This window comes from Bos grunniens, chromosome X (assembly GCF_055505025.1).
Source record: "Bos grunniens cultivar Pamir isolate PY7600 chromosome X, Bosgru_T2T1.0, whole genome shotgun sequence".
In the NCBI taxonomy this organism is placed as follows: domain Eukaryota; kingdom Metazoa; phylum Chordata; class Mammalia; order Artiodactyla; family Bovidae; genus Bos; species Bos grunniens.
Window position 1 is genome coordinate 6,748,958 of NC_141194.1, and position 27,913 is coordinate 6,776,870.

Sequence of the window (27,913 nt, forward strand, 5' to 3'; positions counted from 1 at the left end):
CCCTTCCTTCCTCTTCCTCCCTTCCCCTTCCTTCCCCTTCCTTCCTTCCTTCCCCTTCCTTCCCCTTCCTTCCCCTTCCTTCCTTCCTTCCCCTTCCTTCCTCTTCCTTCCCCTTCCTTCCTCTTCCTTCCTTCCCCTCCCTTCCTCTTCCTTCCTTCCCCTTCCCGCCTTCCAATTCCTTCCCCTTTTTCCCCCTTCCTTCCCCTTCCTTCCTTCCAATTCCTTCCCCTTCCTCTCCCTTCCTTCCTTCCTCTTCCTTCCCCTTCCTTCCTCTTCCTCCCTTCCCCTTCCTTCCTTCCAATTCCTTCCCCTTCCTCTTCCTTCCTTTCCCTTCCTTCCTCTTCCTCCCTTCCCCTTCCTTCCTTCCAATTCCTTCCCCTTCCTCCCCCTTCCTTCCTTCGAATTCCTTCCCCTTCCTTCCCTCTTCCTTCCTGCCCCTTCCTTCCCTCTTTCTTCCTTCCCATTCCTTCCTTCCCCTTCCTTCCCTCTTCCTTCCTTCCCCTTCCTTCCTTTCAGTTCCTTCCCCTTCGTCTCCCTTCCTTCCTTCCCCTTCCTTCCTTCACATTCCTTCCCCTTCCTTCCCTCTTCCTTCCTTCCCTCCTTCGAATTCCTTCCCTTTCCTTCCTTCCCCTTCCTTCCCTCTTTCTTCCTTCCAATTTCTTCCCCTTCCTTCTTTTTCCTTCCTTCCCCTTCCTTCCCTCTTCCTTCATTCCCCTTCCTTCCTCTCCCTTCCTCCCCCTTCCTTCCTCCCCCTTCCTTCCCCTTCCTTCCTTCCAATTCCTTCCCCTTCCTTCCCAATCCTTCCTTCCTCTTCCTTCCTTCCCTTTTCTTCCCCTTGAAATTCATGCACGTAATTAGTGTTTATCATGAACAAAACAACCCAGAATCTTTGTGTGTGTGTCATAAATAGAACTCTTAACAGAGAACAGATCCTTTTACTCTTGTCTGCCAGTTTTACGTAGAAAGAGAATTGGGCACCCTTTTAGTATAATGACAAAAAATAACTAATCCATCTAAATAAAGAACATCCCATAAATGAATGGTGTTCAAAGAGGAATGTGATGATAGGAGATGAGGAACCACTTAATGCACCATGACCTCTCACCTCACGGTACCCGTGTTCCTAGTTGGGTGAGTGAAAAGAGACGTGAGGATCATGGCCTGATTTTAATTCCCAGTGGGTAAAGGCACGTGTAGAACTGCCCTACTTCTTGCCACTATTATGATGTTAAAAGTCAAGTTTATTTTTGTAAGTCATTACCATCTTGGCAGACTTGCATTCATTTTTGTCAAGCACTGCCATCTTTAGCTTGCAGCCTTCCAGAGTCTAGAGAAATGCACGTTGGTTTCATATTTCTTCTGGGGAATCTATAGTCTTCCAGCAGGAGAACCTCTTTATTAGAATGTCTAGCAACTGGTGTATTCAAAATCTGTCAGGAAGTCGTCAGGAACATCTCAGCATGTGTCAGAAAAGTTAAAGTTTGGGAAAGTTATATCCTGAGCATGGAGTGTCATTTTCTAGGTGAATACCTAGGTACACAGACAAGCTAGAGAAGGAAAATGAAAGTGAAAGTCAATCAGTTATGTCCGACTCTTTGCAACCCCGTGGACTATACAGTCTGTGCAATTCTCCAGGGCAGAATACTGGAGTGGGTAGCCGTTCCCTTCTCCAGGGGGTCTTCCCAACCCAGGAATGGAACCCAGGTCTCCCGCATCGCAGGTGGATTTTTTACCGGCTGATCCACCAGGGAAGCCCCTAGAGAAGGACAGCAATTCACAATATTTCTGCTGCCTGCAGTTTGGAGCCAGGAAGGCATCATGACAAGAAAGTGGTGACTGGCTGTGTGTGAACCCCTGGTCTGACACTGCTCGTGGGGGTACCTGGGATCCTCGTTGGAAGCGTGACATTCTAGTAGGAAGGATTCTGTCATTATTTATTAGCAGGATTACATAACTTCAAGGCACTTAGAACAGATCCACAGTAGCAGCTATGTATAAACCGTTTTTATGGTTAGTTTTCTTTTTCATTATAGCTTATTATATGATATTAACTGTAGGTCCCTGTACTTCACAGAAAGACCTTGTTTTTTATCTGATTTATGTATAGTAGCATGTGTCTGCCAGTCCTCAAGTCCTAGCTTATCCCCTCCCCAATCTCCCTTGGTAACCATAAATCTGTTTTCTATGTCTATGAGTCTCTTTCTGGTTGGTAACTAAGCTCGTTTGTGTCATATTTTAGGTTCCACATATAAGTGATGAGTTTGCCTTTGTCTGACTTGATACAGTAACCTCTAGGTCCATTCATGTTGTTGAAAATAGTATTATTTCATCCTTTTTTATGTCTGAGTAATATTCCATTATATGTATGTATATGTGTATATACATGTATAGATGGATATGGATATGGATATGTTGGAGAAGGGCATGGCAACCCACTATTGTATTCTTGCCTGGAGAATCCCATGGACAGAGGAGCCTGGCAGGCTACCCCAGTGTACGGGGTTACAAAGAGTGAGATAAAACTGAGACACACACACACACATATATATATACACACACACCACACCTTAGGGGCTTCCCAGGTGGCTCATTGGTAAAGAAGCCACGTGCAAATGCTGGTGACATGGATTTGATCCCCGGGTCAGAACGATCCCTTGCAGGAGGAAAATGGCAGCGCACTCAAGTATTCTTGCTTGGAGAATCCCATGGACAAAGGAGCCTGGTGGGCTACAGTCCATAGGGTCACAGAAGAGTCGGATACAATATATCGACTAAACACAACATCCCACACCTTTAGCATTTTATCTGTCGGTGAACATGTAGGCTGCTTCCACATCCTAGCTATTGTGCACAGTGCTTCTGTGAATATGTGGGTGCATGTATCTCTTAGAATTAGGGTTTTCTCTAGATATATACCCAGGCTACCATCTGTGGGGTCGCACAGAGTTGGACACGCCTGAAACGACTTAGCAGCAGCAGCAGCATAACCAGGAGTGGGATTGCTGAATCCTATGGTAATTGTACTTTGAGTTTTTTTAAGGGGCCTCCTTACCATTCTTCATAGGGGCCATACCAAATGCATTTCTGCCAACAGCGTACGAGAGTTCCCTTTTGTGCACACCCTCTCCAGCATCTGTTATCTGTAGACTTCTTGCTGATGGCCATGCGGACCTGTGTGAGGTGATGCATCATTGTAGTTTTGATTTGAATTTGTCCAGTGATGAGCAACATCGAGCATCTTCTCAGGTGCTCATTGGCTATCTGTACGTCTTCTTTGGAGGAGTATCTACTTTGGTCTTCTGCCAGTTTTTTTGATGGACTTGTTTGGTTTTCTGTTACTGAGTTGTGTGAGCTATTCGTGTGTTTTGGAAACGGAGTCCTGTTGAATTGCAGCCCAGCCTGTAGGTTTTCTTTTTGTTTCGTTTACGGTTTCCTTTACTTGTGCAAAAAATCTTGTGAGTTCACTTCCGCTTTCCTCTTGGTTTTCCAGTGCAGCAGTCATCAAGTCACATGTTAGTCTTTTCTCAAAGCTGCAGTTCCCAGGCCCTTTCCTCTGGGAGGCTCTTTTCTACTTTCTCGTTAATTATGGACGTTTAAGTGACTATTGGAGGGAACTCAGACAAAGTAGACTGCTTGAAATCAGGGTGTTAGACCCCTGACAGTGTTGTAAAGGTTGCTTCCTTCTCTCTTTAATTTGCTGGTTTGTGATTGCAAAAAACAAGCCAAACTTGGAATCTCTTCACTTGTGCTTTGGGAAAGACTTAACATGTGACTTGATCACCTGGCCAGGTGATTTTTGATATCTTGGTGAGTTAAGAGTTAAGCATAAGCAGATAAATTGAAACTTGATACCATGGAATCTCAGAGCTAGAAGACACTTAACTGTATCTGCTGCTGCTGCTGCTAAATCTCTTCAGTCGTGTCCGACTCTGTGCAACCCCGTAGATGGCAGCCACCAGGCTCCCCCGTCCCTGGGATTCTCCAGTCAAGAACACTGGAGTGGGTTGCCATTTTCTTCTCCAATGCATGAAAGTGAAAAGTGAAAGTGAAGTTGCTCAGTCATGTCCGACTCTTATCGACCTCATGGACTGCAGCCCATCAGGCTCCTCCGTCCATGGCATTTTCCATAGCTCCCCCCAAAAAAGACATTTAGTTTTTAACATTTCAGCACACCCTGATGAGCTGTTTATCCCTGAATGTAAGGTAGTGTGTTAGCCACAGTGAAGTATAAAGAGATGGTAGAAGGCATTGTTCTTGCTTTCAAAGTAGCTTACAGCCTCATAAGTAACAAGGGCAAATCAATAAGTTCACAGATCTTTTTATGTGAATTAAAAAAAAAAAACAACATTTTACTCTGGCAGATTTCAAACATACTAAGAAATGAAGAGAATAATGGACTTCCAAGTATTCATTACAAAGCATCAGAAATTTTCAACATTCTGCTAAACTTTTTTCAGGACTCTATTATAGAAGACGTTTACATGTTACATGTATTTACGTAAAAGGATAAGCCTATAAATTTCCTCTCTTACAATCTTTTATACTTGATTTTCAAGCCCTTCCACTCAAATTTCAATTTTGTTAAAGCCATTTCTCTTTTTTTGCAAACATGGATATTCTTCTTTCAAATGAACGATGCAGTTTCTTCTTGATTTCATTTGTACCTCATTAAGTGATGGGATTATCTGCTGAACCTTGAATGTTCTGGTATTCCTATTTTTCCAGAGACTTTCTCTCTGTAATAGTTATTATTTTGCTTCATTGCTCTTAAATATTTTTTCTTTATCAGAATTCTTTTTTTTTTTTTGGCTATGCTTCGAAGCATATGGGGTCCTAGTCCCCTTACCAGGAAATGTGCCCCCTGCAACGGAAGCCCCCACTTATAAGAATTCATTGTTATTCCCATGCTCTTAATCCACTGAATGCCTTGAACTATTTTGCAGTTGGGTATCTGATGCTTTTGTGTCTCTTAGTGAACCATTTTCTCTATACAGAATCCGTGATTGACCTCGGTAACCCGTTTTAGATTGTGATAGTCTATGCTAAAGTGTCCCGTGGGTGTTCCTTTCTGAATCGAAGGCCCATGTGTACTTCTAATATGGCACCGTACGAATAAGGCAGAAGTCACGAAGAAAAGTGTCTACTTAGTCTACTGGCAAGTAGGTTTTTTCCCCTCCATTCTTGTCTCTTCATAGGAAAGAATTAAAACGACAGACCGACACAGCTCAAGCAGGCAGGATTTATTAAGCAAGCCACGTGCAGGACAGTCTTGAGACAGGAGAGTGGACCCACACCCGTGGGAGTGGTCTGGTGTCATTTTTAGGTTTCCCTTTGTATACATTTTTCTCTTCCCCTTGGCGGTTCCTCGGGCTCCATTGGCTATTTCCCTTTGCAAAATAGGGCTTGTATCTGCAACCAATCAGGGAAGGGAATGCAATTAGGGTGTATGGTCAAGCCAGTCAGGGAAAGGGGTGTGTTAGGCCTCTTCCCCCTCCAGAGGTTCTTGTTCCAGGCCTCAGGTTTTCCTTTTCATGGGCTTTTTCCTTTCCTTTGTCTGCCCTGCACGTGGTCCTTCTAGTTGTCCCTTCCTCTGACTACCATCTTGGACTCTGTTTCCCTAGTCTAACCTACGTAACACTAAAGTCTGTCCCATTAAAATATAGTTTCTGGGTATTAGTAGCATTTGGGGGCCTGATCTGTCTACTGTGTGGAAGACTGTTCTGTGAGTTGTAGATGCTTAATGCTATGCCAGTCGTGTCCCTCCTCCAGTTGTGACACTGAAAAATGGTTCCAGACATTGCCTAATATCCTAGAGTGCCCTGGGGCAGAGGACACACCACCCCTGGTTGAAAGCACCTGTGTTATCACTGTGGACGTGCTATGATGCTTCCATATTCTTATTACGGGTTACTTGGCTCAGTCGGTAAAGAATCTGTCTACCATGCAGGAGACCCGGGTTCAGTCCCTGGGTTGGGAAGATCCCCTGGAGAAGGGAATGGCAACCCACTGCAGGTTTCTTACCTGGAGAATTCCATGGACAGAGGAGCTTGGCAGGCTGCAGTCTGTGGGGTCACAAAGAATCGGACGTGACTGAGGGACTCACGTCACTTTCGTTGTGTGTTTACCTTTGAGAATTAAGGAATATATTGCATTTGTTAAAATCATTTGCATGTCCCACAAATATTTTTCAGTCCCATGAATTCTTGCCAGCACGGCTTATGGGTAGTGGTTCTCTTTGGTTGTTCGTAATGGGAAAATCAGGAATGACAAGGTATTGGAAGGTCAGATTTCTCACTTTAACTTCTTATTTTTAGCAGTAAACTAATTAATTTGTCATGTTGCATAACCAGAATGTCATTAACCAAAGTCATATTTCACATGTTTTGTGTGTTTCTAACACACAGATGATGTTAATTACTCTTATTGAATTTAACAACTTATATCAAAGATAACCTTCAATTTGTGAGTTACCATCTGTTTTGGACAAAGAATAGGTCCAAATACTAAATACTGAAGCTTTTTTTTTTTTTCCTGAACAGCTTGTAATAAGAGCTGTTTATATATTAATTGCCTAATTGAATTATTGTGGATTTTAATGTTTTAATTTTCAAGCAATTTGGGGCTTATTGTGGTGACATCTGCTCATATTTTGATACTTTACGGTATTTAGCAGTCTCATCAGAAGGCTATTTTGGGTTTACAACACAGTCCTGAAAATAGTCAATTGCTTTCTGCGTCAGGTTACTCTCAGGAGTATTGTCCTATTTCATCTCTACTACAGAATTTATTTCATAATGAAATGCATTTTTATTTTATAAGAAAAGTCCATATTCCCTTGTCCCTGCTTCAGTCTAATGCCGTTAAATGTCTATTCAAACAACTGCAGAGTTTTGTTTAAATCTTATTTTCCTTCAGCGGTAGATTTTTTTTTCAGTTGTTCTTGGTTATTACTTTCATCTTACAGATCCTTATGATGTTTTAAAAATATAGTGTAATGAAACTTAACAGCCTATGAACCTGCTTATAGAATCTTTTTAATCTCCTTTCTTTGAACAGTATAACTATAAACATAGCTCAGTGGGAATAATTTCCTTGAATTTCCTTAAAAACGTTTCAAGAGGTTCTGATTAATTCACTAATAAGAAACAGCTTCATTCATAGCCCTGCTTCTGAATTTGAATTACATTAAACCTGGCACCTTTTTATATCACTTAAGACTATTGAACAAGAATTTACAGAAAGTGGTAGTCATTTAATTTCCTCAGTTTTTGAATGTGTGGATAATTTAAATCCTGTAGGAGCCTGGACTCACTCACAACCAAAGACATTTTGTAAGGAAGGAGGTACATATCCTTAAATAGATGCTGGTTGACTGCTTTCTATTTATGTTGACTGAGAAAAGCAAGTTTGTGATATGAAGGGTTATCTTGTGAGATATACCCCTGGCTTCTTTAGAAATCTGTGCAAATACAGAACTGCTCTGAAATGGAAATGTAGGAGAATAACAGCGGAAAACTTGAGACCTGGTAGTCAGTGCTTCCTTTTGCTTTATTTTAGAAAGCCGAAAGAAGGGGGGGAGAAACGATTCTAACGTTTCCCTGTTTGCATGAGCACATAACTGAGTGCATGTCTGCACGCAAACTTGCATGGCGTGATGATGGTAACATTGGCCCAAGCGCTGTTTATCAACTTTCTGTGAAGCATCTTTCTTCTCTTTAGGGTGTGTACGGTTTAATTTACTGATTTTATGTGATACACTCCCTAAAACAAAGATGTTTCAAGAGGGCGTTCATTATCATTGAATGATAGCAGAATGCTTGTCTGCACTCTAACCAATGTTATTTACTTTGAGACGTTTTCCTTGTAAAGCTCTGCATGTACCATAATGCTGATGGCTGGTTTTAATTACTTTCCTTTTTACCTTGCAAATTAAACTGCACAGTTTGGGTAAAAGTTGAAGATAGAGGGTATGAAACAGTAAAACGTGTTTGAGATGACAAAGGAAAAGAAGAACAGGAGAGATCAAAGGTGAACAGTTCCCAAAGAATTTTCAGGTTCATTTTGATTGTGTTGTGGTTTTCCTTTTTTTCAATCTCCTTGTTTCTCACCAGGCAGGTCCCAGCAGACACTTGGCAGTTCCTATGATCGGGTGCTGGGGAGCCCACTGGTTCCGAGGTCTACACATGAAGTCACCCTAAAGGTACACCCCTGCCTTTGATCTTTGTTCTCCGCCTGAAATTCGTTTCAAACAGAACTGCATTTTGCCAAAACTGAACACCTTCTGTTTTAAAATGATACATGTCTGAGGTCTTTCTTCTTGCTGAAGTTCAAGGTAATTGTTGTTTAATTGCCAAGTCATGTCTGACTCTTTGCGACCCAGTGGACTGTAGCCCACCAGGCTCCTCTGTCCATGGGATTCTCCAGGCACGAATACTGGAGTAGGTTGCCATTTCTTTCTCCATGAAGGTAATAGACAAAGCATTATTAAATAACGATGTGCTACTTCCTTGATTCTTTAAGATGAATTGGGCTTTTTTACCTTCTAAGAATTTTGGGAAATTCTTAAAGAGATGGGAATACCAGACCACCATACCTGGCTCCTGAGAAATCTGTATACAGGTCAAGAAGCGGACACTTAAAACCGAACATGGAACAATGGACTGGTTCCAAACTGGGAAAGGAGTACCTCAAGGCTGTATGTTGTCACCCTGCTTATTTGACTTATATGCAGATCATGCGAAATGCCAGGCTGGATGAAGCAGAAGCTGGAATCAAGATTGCCGGGAGAAATATTAATAACCTTAGATACACAGATGACACCACCCTTATGGCAGAAAGTGAAGAGCTAAAGAGCCTCTTGATGAAAGTGAAAGAGGAGAGTGAAAAAGTTGGCTTAAAACTCAACATTCAGAAAATGAAGGTCACAGCATCCGGTCCCATCACTTCATGGCAAATAGGTGGGGAAACAGTGGAAACAGTGAGAGACTTTATTTTCTTGGGCTCCAAAATCACTGCAGATGGTCACTGCAGCCATGAAATTAAAAGAGGCTTGCTCCATGGGATAAAAGCTATGACCAACCTAGACAGCATATTAAAAAGCACAGACATTACTTTGCCAACAAAGGTCCGTCTAGTCAAAGCTATGGTGTTTCTAGTAGTCATGTATGGATGTGAGAGTTGAACCATAAAGAAAGCTGAGCACCAAAGAATGGATGCTTTGGAACTGTGGTGTTGGAGAAGACTTTTGAGAGTCCCTTGGACTGCAAGGAGATCAAACCAGTCCATCCTAAAGAAAATCAGTCCCGAATATTCATTGGAAGGACTGATGCTGAAGCTGAAAGTCCAATACTTTGGCCACCTGATTTGAAGAACTGACTCATTGGGAAAGACTCTGATGCTGGGAAAGATTGAAGGCAGGAGGAAAAGGGGACAGCAGAGGATGAGATGGTTGGATGGCCTCACCGACTCGATGCACATGAGTTTGAGCAAGCTCTGGGAGTTGGTGATGGACAGGGAGGCCTGGCGTGCTGCAGTCTATGGGGTCGCAAAGAGTTGGATACGACTGTCCTGTACTGAACATGAAGCTGAATACGGAACCAGCTATTTTAAACTTTTCTGGAGCAGATGACAGCTTCTAAAATCAATCCCTTGCATCACCATTATGAATTAAAATTAAGCAGCAAAATTGATTATAATTGAGGGCATGAGGCTGTATCTTATTTGGCTTCTGTATCTTAATTCTTTGCTTTGTTAGTTTCTTAATATGATTTGTGTCTATCTGCAAATTGATTTCCTACTTAACCTTGAAAGTTATTAAAAAAACATGTAGCTTACTATTGATAGATCTAGTGAGATGATAAGGTATACCCAGAGGAAGAAACCAAAGAATCATAGATGCGCAGACATCAAGAATGGAAACCCAGGGAGTTCCTTGTGGTTCCAGTGGTTAGGACTCTGCAGTTTCCATTACAGGAGGCGTGGGTTCCATCCCTGGTCAGGGAACTGTGATCCCGAAAGCCTTGTGACCCCCCCAAAAAATGAAAAACCAGAGTTGAAGCCCACGTCTCAACCTAAAGCTGATGGTTCCCCTCTCCACCCTCTATCAAGAAGAAGCACTGTTAGTATTTTGGAAGATGGAATTTTAGAGTTTGATTTTATCCTTTATTTTTTTGTGTTTTCTGGTTCTTTCCTTGTTTTAATGGAAAAAAAAAAAACCACTGATAGAAGTTTTGTTATTTTAAAAACATAAAAGATGGCATTTTTGCGGAAGATTTTTTGCTGTACTTCTTTAAAAAGAAGCAATCAGAAGTAAGATGATAGGCCCAAATTTAACCACAGGAACAACCTTATGTGGTATTTTTGTTTAAGACCAAACATGTAACAAGGTAAATATGTACCGTTGGCCCATGGGTTTGAACTGCACCGGCCCACTTATACGTTAATTCCCCCCCCCCCCCCCCCCCCGCCCAATAAATACCTAACCGCTGTGCACAGTCCGTGAGTGAATCCACAGATGAGGAACCATGGATATGGAGGGCCCCCTGTAGGTATAAGGGGATTTTCACCCCAAACTCCATTTTGTTCAAGGGCCAGCTGTATTAGAATTTCAATATTTTACTTAATTATCTGGAAGGGGTGGTTTGGTTTTTTTTAAATTGAAAAATTAGAAAAGGTTAATTGAGTCTGTGACATCAGGTGTTGAGGTTGTAGCATGAGTCTTTTAATGGCCAAAGAATATTCCATTTGTACGGATGGACCACTGTATGCCGTTTATCCATGCATCAGCTGATGGACATTTGAGTTGTGTTTACTTTTATTGAGTTGTTCAGAAGAGCGCTGCCGTGAACATTCGTGTATAAATTTTATCTGGATTGTGTACCTTCATTTTCTCTTGGGTATATACCTGAGAGGAGAATCGCTCAGTCATATGGTAACTCTGTTTAACGTTTGGAAGAATCATCCCAGCTTTTCCAAAGCGGCTGCACCATCAGTCAGTATTTTTAAAACGCAGTTGAGTCATAGTTTCAATGTCAGAGGGGAGAGAGAAGGTCTGTTGCTCATCCGTGTCTTGATTGAGTCTGCATTCAGTATTCAGGGCTTTGAGTATTCATGAGCTTTGAGGGAATTGAATTGAGCGCACACGTTGACTTCCTGCTGTGAGTTGGGCATTGATGTTTAGCTTCACAGGTGACTCTGGAAATTTGTGTAGCCGTTGATGATTCCCTGTGCGATTTCGACATGCGGATGTTCATTTGGGATTATGCTGGGGAAAGGCATTGCTGCTCACATACCACAGTGCCCATGGTGCCTCCGTGACCGTGAGCTTGGGAGTCATCTGTAAATCACAGCCCTTTCTCTCTGCGCTGGGTGCTGTGTGTCAGAAAGTGAGGGCTCATGTCTGTTCCTGTTGCTGTTCATTCACCAAGTTGTGTGTGACTCTCTGCAACCCCATGGACTGCAGCACGCCAGGCTTCCCTGTTCTTCATCATCTCCCAGAGTTTACTCAAACCCACGTTCATTGAGTCGGTGATGCCATCCAACCATCTCAGCCTCTGTCGTCCCCTTCTCCTCCTGCCTTTAATCTTTCCAGCATCAGGGTCTTTTCCAGTGAGTCAGCTCTTCACATCATGTGGCCAAAGGATTGGAGCTTCAGCTTCACCATCAGTCCTTCCAATGAACACCCAGGACTGATCTCCCTTAGGATGGACTGGTTGGATCTCCTTGCAGTGCAAGAGACTCTCAAGAGTCTTCTCCAGCTCCCCAGTTCTAAAGCATTGATTCTTCGGTGCTCAGCCTTCTTGATGGTCCGACTCTCCCATTCATACAGGACTACTGGAAAAACCATGGCTTTGACCAGACGGACCTTGGTCTGTTCCCGTTTGACTTAGCCTAGTTTCAGCAGGTCCCTCGTCGGACAGTGACGGACACACAGCAGGTGATGGCTGTGGTGTCTTCTTGGCTCTTCATTTCAGAGCCACCAGCGGGTTATGCCTGAGGAGCGTCCACATTCTTAGGGCATCACCTTCAGGTTCCCAGACAGGAATTTCGGCTGGAAAACGACAAGACGGGCGTGTTCTAATGTAGAGAGGGGACAATCTTCGGGGGAGTGAGGTTGGCAGACGTTTTCCATCAAGGGCCAGAGAGTAGATGTTGATAGCTGATGCTTTGTGGGCCCCGGGGTCTCCGTTGCTTTCCTCTGCCTTTGCCCTGTGAGAACCGCTACTGATCATACACAGATGAACGAGTGTGGCTGAGTGACATCAGTAATACTTCACCGATGGGCACTGGATTTCCAATGTCATCGCAATTTCAGGGGTGGCAAAATAGGATTGTTTTGATTTTCCTTGCAGCCATTTAGAAACAGAGACGCCGTGGATAGCTCCTAAGCCTTACGGAAGGTGGGCGACGTGTGAATCTGCCTGTGGGCTGCGGTGCGCCAGCCTTGACCTCGAGAAAGACACCCATTTTATTTCTCCGTCTTCTGACCGTGACCTTCGAGTTGAAGGCCTCTGACATGCAGCTCTGCGAGGTCCATGGCGAGCTTAAGACAGCGTCCACATTGTGGTTTCCCTGCTGGCTCAGATGATAAAGAATCCAACTGCAGGGCAGGAGACACGGGTACGATCCAGGGGTTGGGACGATCCCCCTGGAGGAGGGCATGGCAACCGCACTCCATGAACATGATTCTCCTTGCCTGGAGAATCCACACGGACAGAGGAACCTGGCGGGCTACAGTCTGTGGGGTCGTAAAGAGTCAGGCACGGTCAAGTGACTGACACTTTATTACTAAGTTGTGGTTGCTTGGCCAACAGCCTGCCGCTGCTCATGGACTTTAGGAATTACAGGGCCTTCCACGGGCAGTGTGGCTCTGGACGTCTGGAACCAGCCTTTCCCAGGGGACATTTGATCACGTCTGGAGACCTTTGAGGAAGATGTTTGCTCCTGACACCCAGTGGGTGGAGACCAGGGATGTTGTTTATCATCCTCCAGGGCGTCGGGGAACCCGTCACAGAGATCCATGTGGTCCTGAGTGTCCACAGTACCGAGATTGACGACCCCTCCCTGTTCGCATCAGAATTTCTTTCTGTGTTTTGATCTGCGCACTCCTCTGGCTGTGGGAATTTCACCTGCCGAGCGTCGGATGACAAAACTGAATGCCTTCTGCTTGCTGATTTCAGTGTCAAAGGGCACTCTTGGGATACTCGGCTTCACGGTGCTTTGAGTATTTTTCTTTTATGTGGTGTGTGGTTGTTGTGTGTGCATGCGTGCTCACTCATGTCCAACTCTTGGAGACCGCATGGACTGTAGCCCACCAGGCTCCTCTGTCCGAGGGATTTCCCAGGCAAGAATAGAGGCATGGGTCACCATGCTCATTTAAAGCTGAAGCATCACAGTATACTTTTGTTTTTGTTGTTCGGTTGCTCAGTCGTGTCAACTCTTTGCAGACCCCATGGACTGCAGCACGCCAGGCCTCCCTGTCTATCGCCGACTCCCGGAGTTTACTCACTCATGTCCATTGAGTCGGTGATGCCATCCAGCCATCTCATCCTCTGTCGCCCCCTTTTCCTTCTGCCCTCAGTATCTCCCTATTTTAGCACCAAGGTTTTTGAGACACAGGCTGACTCAGAGGGCAAAGCATCGCCTGCCTTTATATTTACAGACAAAGCCACAGGGTTTTTTGCTTGTTTGTTTTTTCAAAACTCTGGAGACCACATTATAGGAGTCGATGACCTCACTTAGGACTCCACCTACCACAGAAAAGGGAATCATCCAGGCCAAGATAAATCTTGCGTATGTGGCTGAAAATCACATTGTCTGAGAGCTTTCGTAACCAGCCTGTGTATATTCCTGTGATTTGTCAGAGGGCCTAGTGCAGAGACTGTCATTCCAGCCCCTCGGTCTCAGATAATTAAAGTCTGTAAATTAATTTACGGACTAATCGGAAGCCTTAGCTGGCAGACCCACGTCCTCCAGCAAAGAAGGGAAAGGGCATTTTTACATTGAAGCTGTCCGTATTTCCCGAGGCACTTAGCTGCGAAAGCTTGGGCACCTGAGCTTGCATTTCACCTCGTGGACGGAAGGCTGTAAAATATAACGGTGCTGTCGGACTTACGTGTGTGTCTGTCTCTCTGCCACACAGACCTTACTTAGCAGTGGCTTGCTATCATCGGGGTGAACTTTTTTAGGAAGGTTTCCCTCTGGCCTGCCTCCCGATGGGGCAGAGAAGTGTGGGGTGGGCAGGGTGTGCGGCTCAGAGGGTTCGAGATGGGGACCCATGGCTGCTCGGGAGGGGGACACGTGGTCTTGGCCGCATGTCTGGGCCAGGACGTCCCGTCCTCTCGCGTCTCCATGCTTCATGCCTGTGTGCAGAGAGTCGGAACGAAGCTAACCAACCAGCCACTAATGAATCAGGGCCGGCACATAGGCTCAGAAAGGCCCCTTTCTGAAGGCCTCACCCTTTTGATTTCTGTGAAGCGTGTCATTATTTTTCTAACCCGAGGAGGCTCCCTTCTCCTTGCTGTCTCAACCCTGCCAATTTCTCTCCTCCTTAGCTGGGTTGTTCTCATACTGATTTCTGAAGACGCTGCCTGATTTTAATTACATCCTAATGAATGTGACTGCAGTTCACGTTTGTAGGAGGAAATTAGGGGAATACCGAAAAGGCACGCCACACGTACACGGATTTAAGTCCAGCATCGTCCCAGCCCTGGAGAGACTGGTGCATTTTATTTTACTGTTTACATTTTAGAGGGTATCTATTATTTGTACGTGTGTGTGTGTGTGTGGTTTGTGTGGTTTACTTGCTAAGTCGTGTCTGACTATTTGCAACCCCATGGACTGTAGCCTGCCAGGCTCCTCTGTCCATGGAATTCTCTAGGCAAGAATACTGGAGTGGATTGCTATTTCTTTCTCCACGGGATCTTCCCCACCCAGGGATCGAACCTGGGTCTCCTGCGTTGGGGGCAGATTGCTTACCCACTGAGCCACCGGGGGAGGCCTTGTGTGTGTGTACAAACTGAAACTTAGGCACACGCGCATTCCATTTGGAGCCTCCTTTTTTTTTTCACGTAGCACTGTATCATGGATGTCATTGCCGGTCATGAAAATCCTTTTGAGGACTGCAGTCTTACTAGGTTACTGCATTCTCTTATTCAGATGGTGGCACTGGTGGTTAAGAACCCGCCTGCCAGTGCAGGAGACGTCAGAGACGTGGTTTCAGTCCCTGGGTTGGGAAGATCCCCTGGAGGAGAACAGGGCCGCCCGCTGTAGCATTCTTGCCTGCAGAATCCCAGGGGCAGAGGAGCCTGGCGGGCTGAGGTAATAGGGCTGCAAAGAATCGGACACGCTGAAGAGAATCCCAGGGACAGAGGAGCCTGGCGGGCTGAGGTAATAGGGCTGCAAAGAATCGGACACGCTGAAGCAAGCTGGCACGCGTGCATGCCACTGCTGGGCATGTGAACTCTGGTGAGGAAAGAATAGTTCTTGGATTATGTTTATAATTTTGGACCATTGGGCTCCCAAGTAAATAAATACAACTATAAAATTAGTGAAAAATCTTACCTTTGGGGGGACTGTATTTCTCACTGTAGGATAATATGCATGCAAATACTCTTTAGTAAAATGAAGATAAGTCTGTGGGGGAAGCAAAGAAGGTGAAACCACTGTTGACATTTTCTTGTTTTCTGTCCAATCTATTCTGTGTGTACATTCTGCAATAACTGAAGTCCAACTATAAAAGCCATCATTTATTGAATAGTACTCATTACTGTCTTTGGACAACAACGAAAGTTTGCAGTCGTTTTCCAGCAGTTACGTGGCGGCTTCGTTTCAGTTAATGCAAGCTGAGCAGGTGTGTAATGTGATGAAACAGGCTTGCTTCTTCCCCACCTTAGTCTCCAGCAGTGTGTACAAGAGCATTTATATGTAAATGTTGACACACACATTAAGCTTCTAGTCTCATAACTGGCCACTGGAAAACACAGTTTCCATTTGAAAAGAGAGCAATGTTATGGACTTCCCTGGTGGCTCAGTCGGTAAAGAATCCACCTGCAGCAGAGGAGACCCAGGTTCACTCTCTGAGTCGGGAAGATCCCCTGGAGGACGAAATGGCAGCCCACTCCAGTATTCTTGCCTGGAGAATCCCATGGTCAGAGGAGCCTGGTGGGCTACATTCCATGGGGTCACATAGGGTTGGACACGACTGATCGGCTAAACTACCCCCAGTATTATGGAGAAGGGAAGCCAGGAGGTGAGTCCTACTATGTTGCAGTCGGCAGAGAATTTGTGAAAGCGCCTTGCTGCAATGAGGTCATTTATAGCAGATTTTCCAGCTCTGGCTTTGCACCCTTACTCAGCGTGGAATCAAGTCCCAGGGCCTTGTCCAGAAGATCACCTTACGCGATGCATTCTTCCAGTGTCCAGGCCAGCAGACTCATAGCAGAGACAGGACCTCAGACCGACTTTTTCTTCCATCCCTGGAGAACGGCGGAAGGGGCCGCATGACAGGATGTTATAAGACTGCGTCCTAACGGCACCGATTTACTAAGAGAGAAACTTCTGCCATGGATGATATCACACTGAACACCACGCTCCCCACCCTGGAGTGACTGTGTGCTTGTTCCATCGCTGTTTCTGAACCAGGCTCCCCGCCCGTGGGCAGGGAAACTCACTCGCCCTGTCTGTCTTCATCTCCCAGAGCTGACGCTCAAGTGGCTCTGTGGTCATTACATCCTTTAAGATCATCACAGAGCAGGTCAGATTGTGTTGTTTGGGGAGCGGTCCTGTCCCTTCCTGGAGTATGAGAGCATGTTAAATACTGTACACGCAATACAGCCAAACCCTTAGACACCATTTCCCACTCCCTTAAAAAAAAAAAAAAAAAAAACTATTTTTTTTAACTTTGTACTTGGTATTGCGGTGCAGCCGATTAACAACATTGCCGTAGTTTCTGGTAGAAGGCAAAAGGACTCAGCCGTACATTAAATGTATCCCTTATCCCCCAAACTCCCCTCCCATCCAGGCTGCCACATGACACTGAGCAGAGTTCCCTGTGCTGTCCAGCAGGTCCTTGTTGGTTCTTCATCTTAAACACAGCAGTGTGTCCATGTCCATCCCAGACTCCCTGACTATCCCTTCCTCCATCCTTCCCCCTGGTGACCATAAGGTTATTACAGAGCATTGAGCAGAGTTCCCGGTGCTGGACAGCAGGTCCTTGCTGGTTCTCCATGTTACATACAGCAGTGTGTCCATGTCCATCCCAAACTCCCTAACTGTCCCTTCCCGCATCCTTCCCCCTGGTGACCATAAGGTTATTACAGAGGATTGAGCAGAGTTCCCTGTGCTGGACAGCAGGTCCTGTTGGTTCTCCATTTTAAGTATAACATCATAGACACGACTTCTCTTGCAACTGAATTTTGAACTGTTTTATGACTGTGGTTATTAAGAGTTTTTTGCCACCTGGAAAGTAAGTTATTAAAAAAAGAAAAATACCGTAAATAATCTTCCCTTCAGCTTCCTGATGGATTTCAGCCCCCCAGTGGTTATTTATGTTGGAACACTCATGTTAAGCAGGAAGTCTCCAGACGTGTCATCAGCTCACACTGATTTTTTCTTCTGAAACCAGAACAGTGAGGGAATGTGTGGTTTTTACCACACAGTGAAGACGGTCATTTCCTTTCTGCCCAGTCACAACCACAAAGATTCTCAGATCTACCTAATGGGAGGTGCCTCCGATGAGAACTCTGGAGAAGGGAATGGCAACCTGCTCCGGTATTCTTGCCTGGGAAATCCCATGGACAGAGGAGCCTGGCAGGCCACAGTCCATGGGGGTTGCAAAGAGCCGGGCACGATTGAGCACACACATGCATGAATCAAAACTGGGTCAGGCAAGAAAATAAACACCATGTCACTAATCAAGAACCCATTTTTGTTATTGTTTTTGGAGGCGTGTTCCTGGGGGCGGTGGTGGTCTCTCTGCTTTGAGGATGCTTGCAGTGGGGCGGAGTAGGATTAAGAGCCCTCCTGTGTCTCTGCGGTGCTCAGGGCCCTGGTCTGGAAGTGTGTGTAGAAGCATGTCATCCTCACCACCTTCCTGGGGGAGGGGGAGGGCAGCGGTTCTTAGCATCCGCAGCTGGCATAGGTAGAAAACTGAGGCCTGTGGTCCACAGCTCCATAGGGATGAAGGTGCAGTCAGCATCAGGCCTCCTGGCTCAGCCTCAAGCCCCCCCACGCTCCGAGTGCCATGTTCTCTGTTCTTGGTGCCCTCAGGACATGATTGCCTTACCTCCAACCCATCAGTCCTTGGAGGTCTGAACCATTGCCCTGGGGTTCCCCTAACTTCATTGCAGTCAGCACAAGCATTTCCCTGGAGGAGGTCATGGCAACCCACTCCAGTGTCCTTGCCTGGAGAATCCCAGGGACGGAGGAGCCTGGCTGGGGCTACACATAGTCCATGGGGGTCGCGGAGGGTCGGACGTGACTGAAGCGACTTAGCACACACAAGCATTCTGAGCTCTGTAAGAATCCTGCTTGGCCGATGACACAGGCCATCTCAGTCCACAGTCCGGGCACACAGGCTGGTCTTCCTGCCCCTGGGTCCCGAGAAGCACTTGGTTCATCCTTGAAGATGCCATGGTCTTGGCCAGTCTGCCGCAGAACCGAATGCTGTCGTTGCACTCTGTCCACGGGGCAGCTTGCTGACTCCCCGCCTCCTAATAGAAGTCATATCTCCTTGTCGATGACTCAGCTCCTCGCTGTGTGTGTCGGGGCCATGTGCACTCTGTCGGTTCGGTGACCGTCAGGTTCAGCATGGAACTTGGATGCGTGGGAGGTTGCTGTGAGTCATCTGTGCTGCAGACCCACAGGTGTGACCAGAGCTACGTGGTCACCCAACCTGGGGGTGTCGACAGGACTCTAATCTTCCTCGTCTGTCCAGGGAAGGGCCAGCCGGTGCCACCAGCCACCTTCTGTCTCGGGGTTCCATTGAAGCTCGGTACCAACCGCTGCAGAATCTTCACTGAATCAAGTCGAGGTGTTTGTTCTCATTTTCTGGTGCCCCTGATTTTGTCTCCGTTAATGTGGTTTATAGATGAGTCCATGCCAGCATTATAAAACGCATCAGCTCGTGTTTTGGGGGATACTTTTCACCTGTATGTTTGTATGTTTAGGTAATTATAAAAGCTTTATGTCACCAGGAAATACAGGGGAAATTTTTCATCTGTATGTGTATATATGTTTAGATAATTATAAAACCTTTATGTTACCAGAACGTACGGCAGGAATGGGGCATTAGTTACCTCCTGAGTATTACATGTATCAATTATTTTCCGAAAGAAATGCGGTTGAGGAGGAACACGCAGGCAGTGTCTGAAACGTCTCTCCGCTTTCTCCTCTTGCCTTTTCCGACAGAGGGTGGTGGCTGCTGCTTCGTAAAGACCTCATCCCCGCGAGGTGAGGCTAAGATGAGCATTACCAGTGACGAGGTGAACTTCCTGGTGTACCGATATCTCCAGGAGTCAGGTAAGAAGCCGGCTTCCTGCCCGGAGCGGCAAAAAAACACCTTCCAACACGCCACCTGCAGGGCCAGCAACCACGGATGGAAAACCCGGTCTATAGGGAAGAGAGAGCTCCGGACACCCTCATTCAGAGGACTGAAGGGAGGCGGAGAAGGGGCTGGGCCGTCCTGCTCTTGGGGCGGGATGAGGGAATGTGTTCTTGTTTGTGCTGACATTTCTGTTCACCTGAAGCCAGCCTGGAATGAAGATCAAGTGAAGGGAAAGTGAAGTCACTCAGTCCTTTTCGACTCTTTGCGACCCCGTGGACTATGCGGTCCATGGGATTCTCCAGGCCAGAATACTGGAATGGGTGGTCTTTCCCTTCTCCAGGGGATCTTCCCGAGCTGAGCAATTGAACCCAGGTCTCTTTAAATTGCAAGCAGATTCTTTACCGTCTTAAGCCACCAAGGAAGTACCTCTAATAAAGTGAAGTCAAGGGTTAGTCACTCAGTCTGAGTCTTTGTAACCCGAACACCTATAGCTGACCAGCCTCCTCTTTCCATGGGATTTTCCAGGCCAGAATACTGGAGTGGGTGGCCTTTCCCTTCTCCAGGGGGATCTTGCCCACCAAGGGATACAACCCAGGTCTCCCGCACTGCACGCAGATTCTTTACCAGCTGAGCCACAGGGGAAGCCCATTTTGATCAAGAGCAGTTGTGATAGATGTGGTGAGGGGCGGGGAGGTTTTGGTGTTCTGGGTCCCCATCCTCGGGAGGGCGTTTGTGGTCTGGTGTGTATGTATGGTGCATCTACATGGGGGTGGGGCGGTTGGTGTTCTTGGTCCCGACCATAGGGGAGGGTGTTTATGGGCTAGGGTACACATATGGTGTATATACCTGGGGGGTGGGGTGATTTCATGTTCTCAGCTGTGTGTATATGGTATATATATTATAGGGTGGGGCGATAGGGTGTCCTTGGCTCCCACCATAGGGAGGCTGTTTATGGGCTGGTGTATATACGTGGGGGGTGGGGTGATTTCATGTTCTCAGCTCCCACCGTAGGGAGGGCATCTGTGGGCTGGTGTGTGTACATGGTGTATATATTATAGGGTGGGGCGATAGGGTGTCCTTGGCTCCCACCATAGGGAGGGTGTTTATGGGCTGCTGTATACATGTGGTGTATATACATGAGGGGTGGGGTGATCTGAGTGTTCTCAGCCCCCACTATAGGGAGGGCATCTGTGGGCTGGTGTATACATATGGGGACTTCCCTGGTAGCTCAGCTGGTAAAGAATCCACCTGCCATGGAGGAGACCCCAGTTCCATTCCTGGGTCAGGAAGATCCCCTGGAGGAGGGCATGGCAACCCACTCCACTATTCTTACCTGGGGAATTCCATGGACAGAGGTGCCTGGCGGACTGCAGTCCATGGGGTCGCAAAGCATCTCGGACACAACTGGGCAGCTAAACACACAAGCAAACGTATAAATGTGTGTGTATGTGTGTGTGTGTGTATATATGTATATATAGGGAGAGGTTAGAGTGATTGGTGTTCTTAGCCCCCACCACAGGGAGGGCATTTGTGGGCTGGTGTATACATATAGTGTGTGTGTGTGTGTGTGTGTGTGTGTGTGTGTGTGTGTGTGTGTGTGTGTGTGTGTATAGATGGATGGGGCTGGGGTGTTTGGTGTTCTTGGTCCCGGCCACAGAGAGAGCGTCTGTGGGCTGGTTACAGATCCGTGTACAGAATTGGTGTGGGGTAACTCAGTGGGGCGGCTTGAACAAAAATGCTCTGTCCCAGCGCCGTGGAGGACAGCAGTCCAAAGCAGGGTGCCAGCTGGCTTGCTCTCTTCCCGCGACTGTCTGCCCCACGGGGTCTGCTCCGGCCTGTCTGCCAGCTTCGGCTGGACCGTCTTTGGCACTCCTTGCTTCATAGGCGCTTTGTTCCCCGAGACCTGCCTTCCCCTTCACGAGGCGTTCTCCCTGTGTGCGTGTCACTCTCTGTCCACGTTTGTCGGACTTCTCCTTTTTGTAAAGACACAGTCATAGTGGATTAGGGGGCTCACGGTATTCCAGCACAACCTCGTCTTAACAGATGACATCTGCAGGGACCCTCTTCCAAGCGCCGTCACATTCTGAGCCGTGCTGTGGGCTAGGACTACCAGCCTATGCCGTTGCGGCGGACACAGTTCAAGCTATAACAGTCGGTTCTGTGCATATTGAAGCTTGATTCACTTTGTGTCACATTTTCTGTAGTCTGCAAATTGATTATTCGAGAAAGAAGCCAGTTCTCACATCCCACTTCCGCACATGCTATCATTGAGGTTGATCCAAGTGTGAGTCCCTGGGTCCAGACTCTTTCAGAATGAGCCCAGAAGGGTGAGATGGGCCAGTCTTGCAGGCGACCCAAATGGCTCGATTCTGATCCTCGAACAAAAAGGATAAAATACGTGGGGCATGCCACATGTTATAAATAAACCTCTCCCCACGCAAGCCTGAGGTGTCTGTTTCTGCTGTCCACCCTAGCTATCATTATTCATGAAGAGTACACCTTCTTTCTACATGTACATTTGACCATTTGGATTAGCTCTTGCTAGATATTTCCTATGAAAAAAATGAGCAGAACAAAATATGTACCACCTCATCCCTCGTCAATCAGGGAGATCACACCCACGGCTCTGATAACTTAACCTTGGAAATTAACCAGGAAATCTCTCACCTGGAGTCCAAGTGTCCTCCCAGCACTGATCTCATAGATTCTCAGAGATGTCTGCAGATGAAAATTCCACGTGCCAAACCCTGCCTCCCTGAAGACTTCCAGCTTGGAATTCAGGATTCTTTCTCTTTAGAAACACTTGCACAAAAATAGGCTGAAAAAGTGCAGTCCAAATGTGTAAACAATCTTAAGGTGAAATTGCCATCACTCTGTGAACATGAAGGTAAATAGAGACTTGGGAAAGAAAACTTTTGTGTAACCTAGAGAAAGGTTTCTCCCGGTGGGCAGTCCCCAGGGCCCCCCGGGGCAAGAGCGTTGCTGGCCTCTTTGAATAAACACAGAAATGTCTAATCCCTCCCCCCAGAAAAGCGAGACTTCCTTTTTTAGGATTTGTTTACATTTGTCTCACATTTGTTGAGAAACTTTCTGTAACCAGGCGACTAAGAAAGGAGCCTTGGGAGACACAGTGTATTCCATCAATGCCCATTGTGTGTAGCATCTGCTGAGCGGCTGTCCTAATTTTTCAGAGCCTTGAGTAGAATCCCATAGATCGAGTGAGGAGTTAAGAGATGACTGTGTGTTCCTCTGACGACTGTGTGCGTCCGGGAACTGCCTCTGGTACCCCCACGAGGGCATACTCCAAAGAAGAAATGCCTAATGTTGTTAAACGTTCATTGTGGGATTGTTTAACATTTATCTCAAATCCTCACGCTTTGGTTAGGTGGTGGTTTAGTTGCTCAGCTGTGTCTGATGTTTTGCAACCACATAGGCTGTAGCCCACCAGGCTCCTCTGGCCATGGGGATTCTCCAGGAAAGAATACTGGAGTGGGTAGCCTTTCCCTTCTCCAGGGGATCTTCCTGACCCAGGGATCAAACCCAGGCCTCCTGCACTGCAGGCAAAGTCTTTACTGACTGAGCCACCAGGGAATTTACTGAGCAGCCATCAAGTGGACAGAGCATGTTCTTGGCCTCATAACGTCTCCTTTCTAGCTGAAAGGAGGGGAAGGAAATGGAAGGGAAGGGAAGGAAGAGGGCAGAAGGGGAAGGAAGAAGAGGGAATGAAGAAAGGAAGAGGAAGGAAGGGACAGGGAACAAGGGGAAGGACGGGGGAGGAAGGGGAAGGAAAAGAAGGCAGGAAGGAGAAGGAAGGACTCTCCTGATCAAGTATCTGTGCTGTCTCTGCTTTACCAGCATCAAACCCATCATCCATAAATTCTCTGTCACGCTAGGTGACTCACTCAACTCCTCCCAGAGTGGCTTCTCCACTAGGGGTTTGAAAGTTCCTAGGTCTTTAGTCGTGTCACCCCCCCCAGGCTATGTGTGTAGAAGGTGTGTGTGTAGGAGGTTGGGAGATGGCAGGTGGGGAGGACCCTGCACGGAGGCAGACCTCTGGATCTCTGGGGGTCTGCTGTTGGCTGTACAACCAGGCAGCGGGTAGACCCAGAATATCCCAGCCCACCTCAAGGCACAAGTTCTCTGCCACCGCAGGGGCTGGGCTGGTGCAGTCGGGCAGCACATGTGCCGGTCAGGATGTTCAGGGCTGCAGGGAAAACGGTGCCCATCAGAACACTGATTCCTCATGCACCCCACCCCACCAGATAGCTGGGAGGCGCAGTGCAGAAGCAACACTTTCCTGAAAGTGTTATGACAAAATGCACATCACATCTCTGCAAACTCAGGAAAAGTATCTTGAAAAGGGGCTTCCTTTTCTGCCCTCAAGAGGCAGAATTCGCATCATCTAGGGTTCCTCTCTGGCCTCCCTCCGCCCTGCCGTGGATTCCACAGCCTCTAAAGCAGAGGGGATTTCATGGCGTCACTGTTGTCTAAAGCAAGGGCCGTGCCTGTGGAAGGTGCTGTCTGGATGCTATTGTTTATGGTTGCTCCTCCTGGCATCCAGATAAAGATCGGTTAGTGTGCAAGGCTTTTTTTTTTTTTTTTTTTCAGTTCAGCTGGAGATTTTGAGCAGCCCCAGCAGCAAAGTGGCTTAGTTGTGCTTTTAATTTTTACGTTTTGCATGAGTTGCGGCAGTCCGCTTTGGAGGGCTAGGAGTCCATCGGCCTCTGCCTCTTGGGGGTTAATCATGTGGTCGCTTTTGTCATCCTGACGATTTGTAAGAAGCCGATTGAGGCAGAGCGGCTCTGCCACCCAGCCTGGCAGTTCCCTTCATGGTCAGTGTCCAGCTTCTCCATCCCTCTGCACCTTCATCTCTACCGTGGTTTTTTTTTTTTTTTTTTACATAGAGTATAATTTTCACGCCAGAAAATTGACCCTTTTTAGAATACAGATGTTCAGAGTGATACAAACACCTGCACAAACAAGATATGGAATGGTTCCACCAAAAACTCCCCCTTTGTAGTCTCCTCCTCACCCCACCGCAGCTGCTGGTGCCACCGGTCTGCTTCCTGGCACTGCAGTGTTGCCTCTGCGATTGTGACTGAGAAGTGAATCTCTGCAGCGTGTACCCTTGAGAGTCTGGCTTTTCTGACTCCGTGCATCTGAGATTGGCTAACACTGGTGCATACTTCAGTACTACTTCCTTTATATGCTACATGGTCTTCTATTTCCTATGGGCTTCCACAGTGGTAAAGAACTCGCCTGCCAATGCAGGAGATGCAGGTTCAATCCCTGGGTTGGGAAGATCCCCTGGAGGAGGGCATGGCAACCCACTCCAGTATTCTTGCCTGGAGCATCCTATGGACAGAGGAGCCTGGCGGCCTATGGTCCATGGGGTCGCAAAGAGTTGGACGTGACTTAAGAGACTGAGCCTGGCCCAGTATTCTGTTTTATGGATGCAGGGCGGTTAGTCGTTTGTCCTGTGGAAGAGCATTTGGGTGGTTTCCAAGCTACGACTAAGGCTCCTGGGGGCATTTGCACATAGGCTTTTGTGGTCTGGGGTTTTCCTTTTTCTTGGGCAGCTGTCTGGGAGGCGCACTGCTGGGCCAGGTGACAAAACTGGGTTCAGTTTATCAGAATCTACCGCGTCCGCTTCGGTCTCACTCAACAGCAAGGCAATTCACAGCCGCTGGTGGTTTTATATTATAGATTTCATTCCCGCCACAGAGCTAATGATAATCAGTGCCTGGGGCACAGGGAATATTGGAAAATAGGTAAAAAGACATTGGTCTCCTGCAGATATATCTGCACAATACTGATGAAATGCTAACGCTTCCTCTCAGGGTTTGGAATTAGCCTCTGTGAACCTGTTACTGGGGTCGTGGTTCCCATGGATCCGCTGAGTGGGACAGGGTCCACACGTGCCCGCCTGCTTCTCCTGAGCCAGTGCACCCTTCTGCAGAAAACTGGGTGGGAGGCGCTGGGTGGAATGCTAGGTAGACAGCAGGTAGATACTGCAGCCATGAAATTAAAAGACGTTTGCTCCTTGGAAGAAAAGCTGTTACCAACCTAGACAGCGTATTAAAAAGCAGAGACATTACTTTGCCAACAAAGGTACATCTAGTCAAAGCTATGGTGTTTCCAGTAGTCACGGATGGATGTGAGACTTGGACATCCAACTTTATAAAGAAACTGGAGTTTCTTTATAAAGAAAGCTGAGTGACGAAGAATTGGTGCTTTGGAACTGTGGTGTTGGAGAAGACTCTTGAGAGTCCCTTGGACTGCAAGGAGATCCAACCAGTCCATCCTAAAGTAGATCAGTCCTGAGTATGCACTGCAAGGACTGATGTTGAAGCTTAAACTCCCATTCTTTGGCCACCTGATGTGAAGAGTTGACTCATGGGGAAAGACCCTGATGCTGGGAAAGATCGAAGGTGGGAGGAGAAGGGGACGACAGAGGATGAGATGTTTGGATGGCATCACCAACCTGATGGACATGAGTTTGAGTAACTCCGGGAGTTGGTGATGGACAGGGAAGCCTGGTGTGCTGCAGTCCATGGGGTCGCAAAGAGTCAGATATGACTGAGTGATTGAACTGAACTTGATATGCTTAGTCCCTAAGTCATGTCTGACTCTTTGCACCCCCATAGACTGTAGCCCGCCGGGCTACTCTGTCCATGGGACTTCCCAGGCAAGAATACTGGAGTGTTTTGCCATGCCCTCCTCCAGGGGATCTTTGCCACCCAGGGATCGAACCCATGTCCTCTGAGTCTCCTGCACGGGCAGTCAGGCGCATTACCATTGCCCCACCTGGGAAGACAGGAGCCAAGACTCCATGTGCATTGATTTGCATGGGTATTCATGCAGATTCACCCAAGGTGTTCATGGCTTGGGGGACATATTTCCCCTCCCTCTAGCATTGGGACCAACGTCTGCACACCGTGAAAAACAGATAGAACCTTTAATCGAAACCATTTGACGACTGTGGTGGTAGCTCTGACAGCGAACCAGAAACACAAGTGAGAAACTGAGTTTCCCGAATGTTTTGTCGGGTGTTACCAGGCTGGGTGTCCCCAGTGGCTGTCATTTGAAACACTTGAGACAATAAAAGCAGCCTTTGGTTACGGCGCAGATGGCAGAAATTCGTTTCGCATATATCAGAAATCAACACGATGGTGCATTTCTCTGCTTATTGTGGGGATTTTACAACATTCGTGCCTGGCGTGCTGCGGTCCATGGGCGTCTCAAAAGAGTCTTGGGTTCGACTTAGCGACTGAACAACAACAACAAAAAGACCTTCTAGGGCCTTCCCTGGTGCTCCAGTGGTTAAGCCTTCACCTTCCAATGTGGGGGTTGTGGGTGCAATCCCTGGCTGGGGAGCTAAGATGCCATGTGCCTCGAGGCCAAAAACCCCAGAACGTAGAACAGAAGCAACATGGTGAGACATTGGGTAAAGACTAAAAAATTAAATAAACACCTTTGAATAAGATTGGAAACTCCTTATACAGTGAAGTATGCTTCCTGCTTTGTCGTGGTTCATGGTCAGGAGGCTAATCTATTATGCATATCTGTTGCCTACCTTAGCACAGCCATACCTGCTGTCTTCTGCGAGGAGCGCTGGTGGTTTTCAAACAGAAGCGCCTACAACATGGGACAGGAGCTATTTTCTGTTGTGGTTCAGTCGCTCAGTCGTGTCCAACTCTTTGCGGACCCCATGGACTGCAGCACGCCAGGCCTTCCTGTCCATCGCCAACTCCCGGAGCTTACTCAAACTCATGTCCATTGAGTCGGTGATGCCATCCAACCATCTCATCCTCTGTCGTCCCCTTCTCCTCCAGCCTTCCATCTTTCCCAGCATCAGGGTCTTTTCCAGTGAGTCTGCTCTTCACATCAAGTGGTCAAAGTATTGGCGCTTCAGCTTCAGTATCAGTCCTTCCAGTGAGTAGTCAGGGTTGATTTCCTTTAGGATGGACTGGTTTCAAGCCCATATCTGCACTCATGTGACTGGCCAGGCAGAATCAGGCATGTTTCCTTTGGTTTACATAATACGCACATGGCTCTGTGGTCTGTATTATCCTTGTGAATTCATGTTACATAACCAGACTCTTGAGGTTTTAAATGGAAGGTAGATGGCATTTTTTTCATGCATTTCGTGGAGCTTCTGTTAGGAGAATGGTTAGAAAGATTTCCTGACCAGGTAGCACACACATATGCCCTTTCTTGCCCCGCCTCACATCAGATTCCAAGTAAGATTTAGGTGGCATTTTCTCTCCGCAGGCAAGTCCAGGCACAGAGCCAAAGGATGGTTCCGTTCTGAACGCACAGAGGTATGACTCTGCAGAAATGTTCCTGAGCAGTGTAAAAATTATGCAT

At 47.0% G+C, this 27,913-nt stretch overlaps 1 protein-coding gene across 28 annotated transcripts in view; it reads left to right on the forward strand.

Moving 5' to 3' along the window:
• The window catches only part of TBL1X (transducin beta like 1 X-linked), a 252,978-nt gene that overhangs the window by 172,186 nt on the left and 52,879 nt on the right, over positions 1-27,913 (forward strand). For 24 of the 28 annotated variants that reach the window (XM_086387904.1, XM_086387922.1, XM_086387916.1 and 21 more), the window contains 2 exons: positions 8,112-8,200; positions 19,408-19,518. In XM_086387904.1, the coding sequence (XP_086244030.1) occupies positions 19,461-19,518 (58 nt within the window). In that variant the 5' untranslated portion in view covers positions 8,112-8,200; positions 19,408-19,460. Of the gene's footprint in view, positions 1-8,111; positions 8,201-18,934; positions 19,031-19,407; positions 19,519-27,913 lie in introns of all 28 variants that reach the window. The other 4 variants (XM_086387923.1, XM_086387924.1, XM_086387907.1 and 1 more) reach the window with 3 other exon arrangements.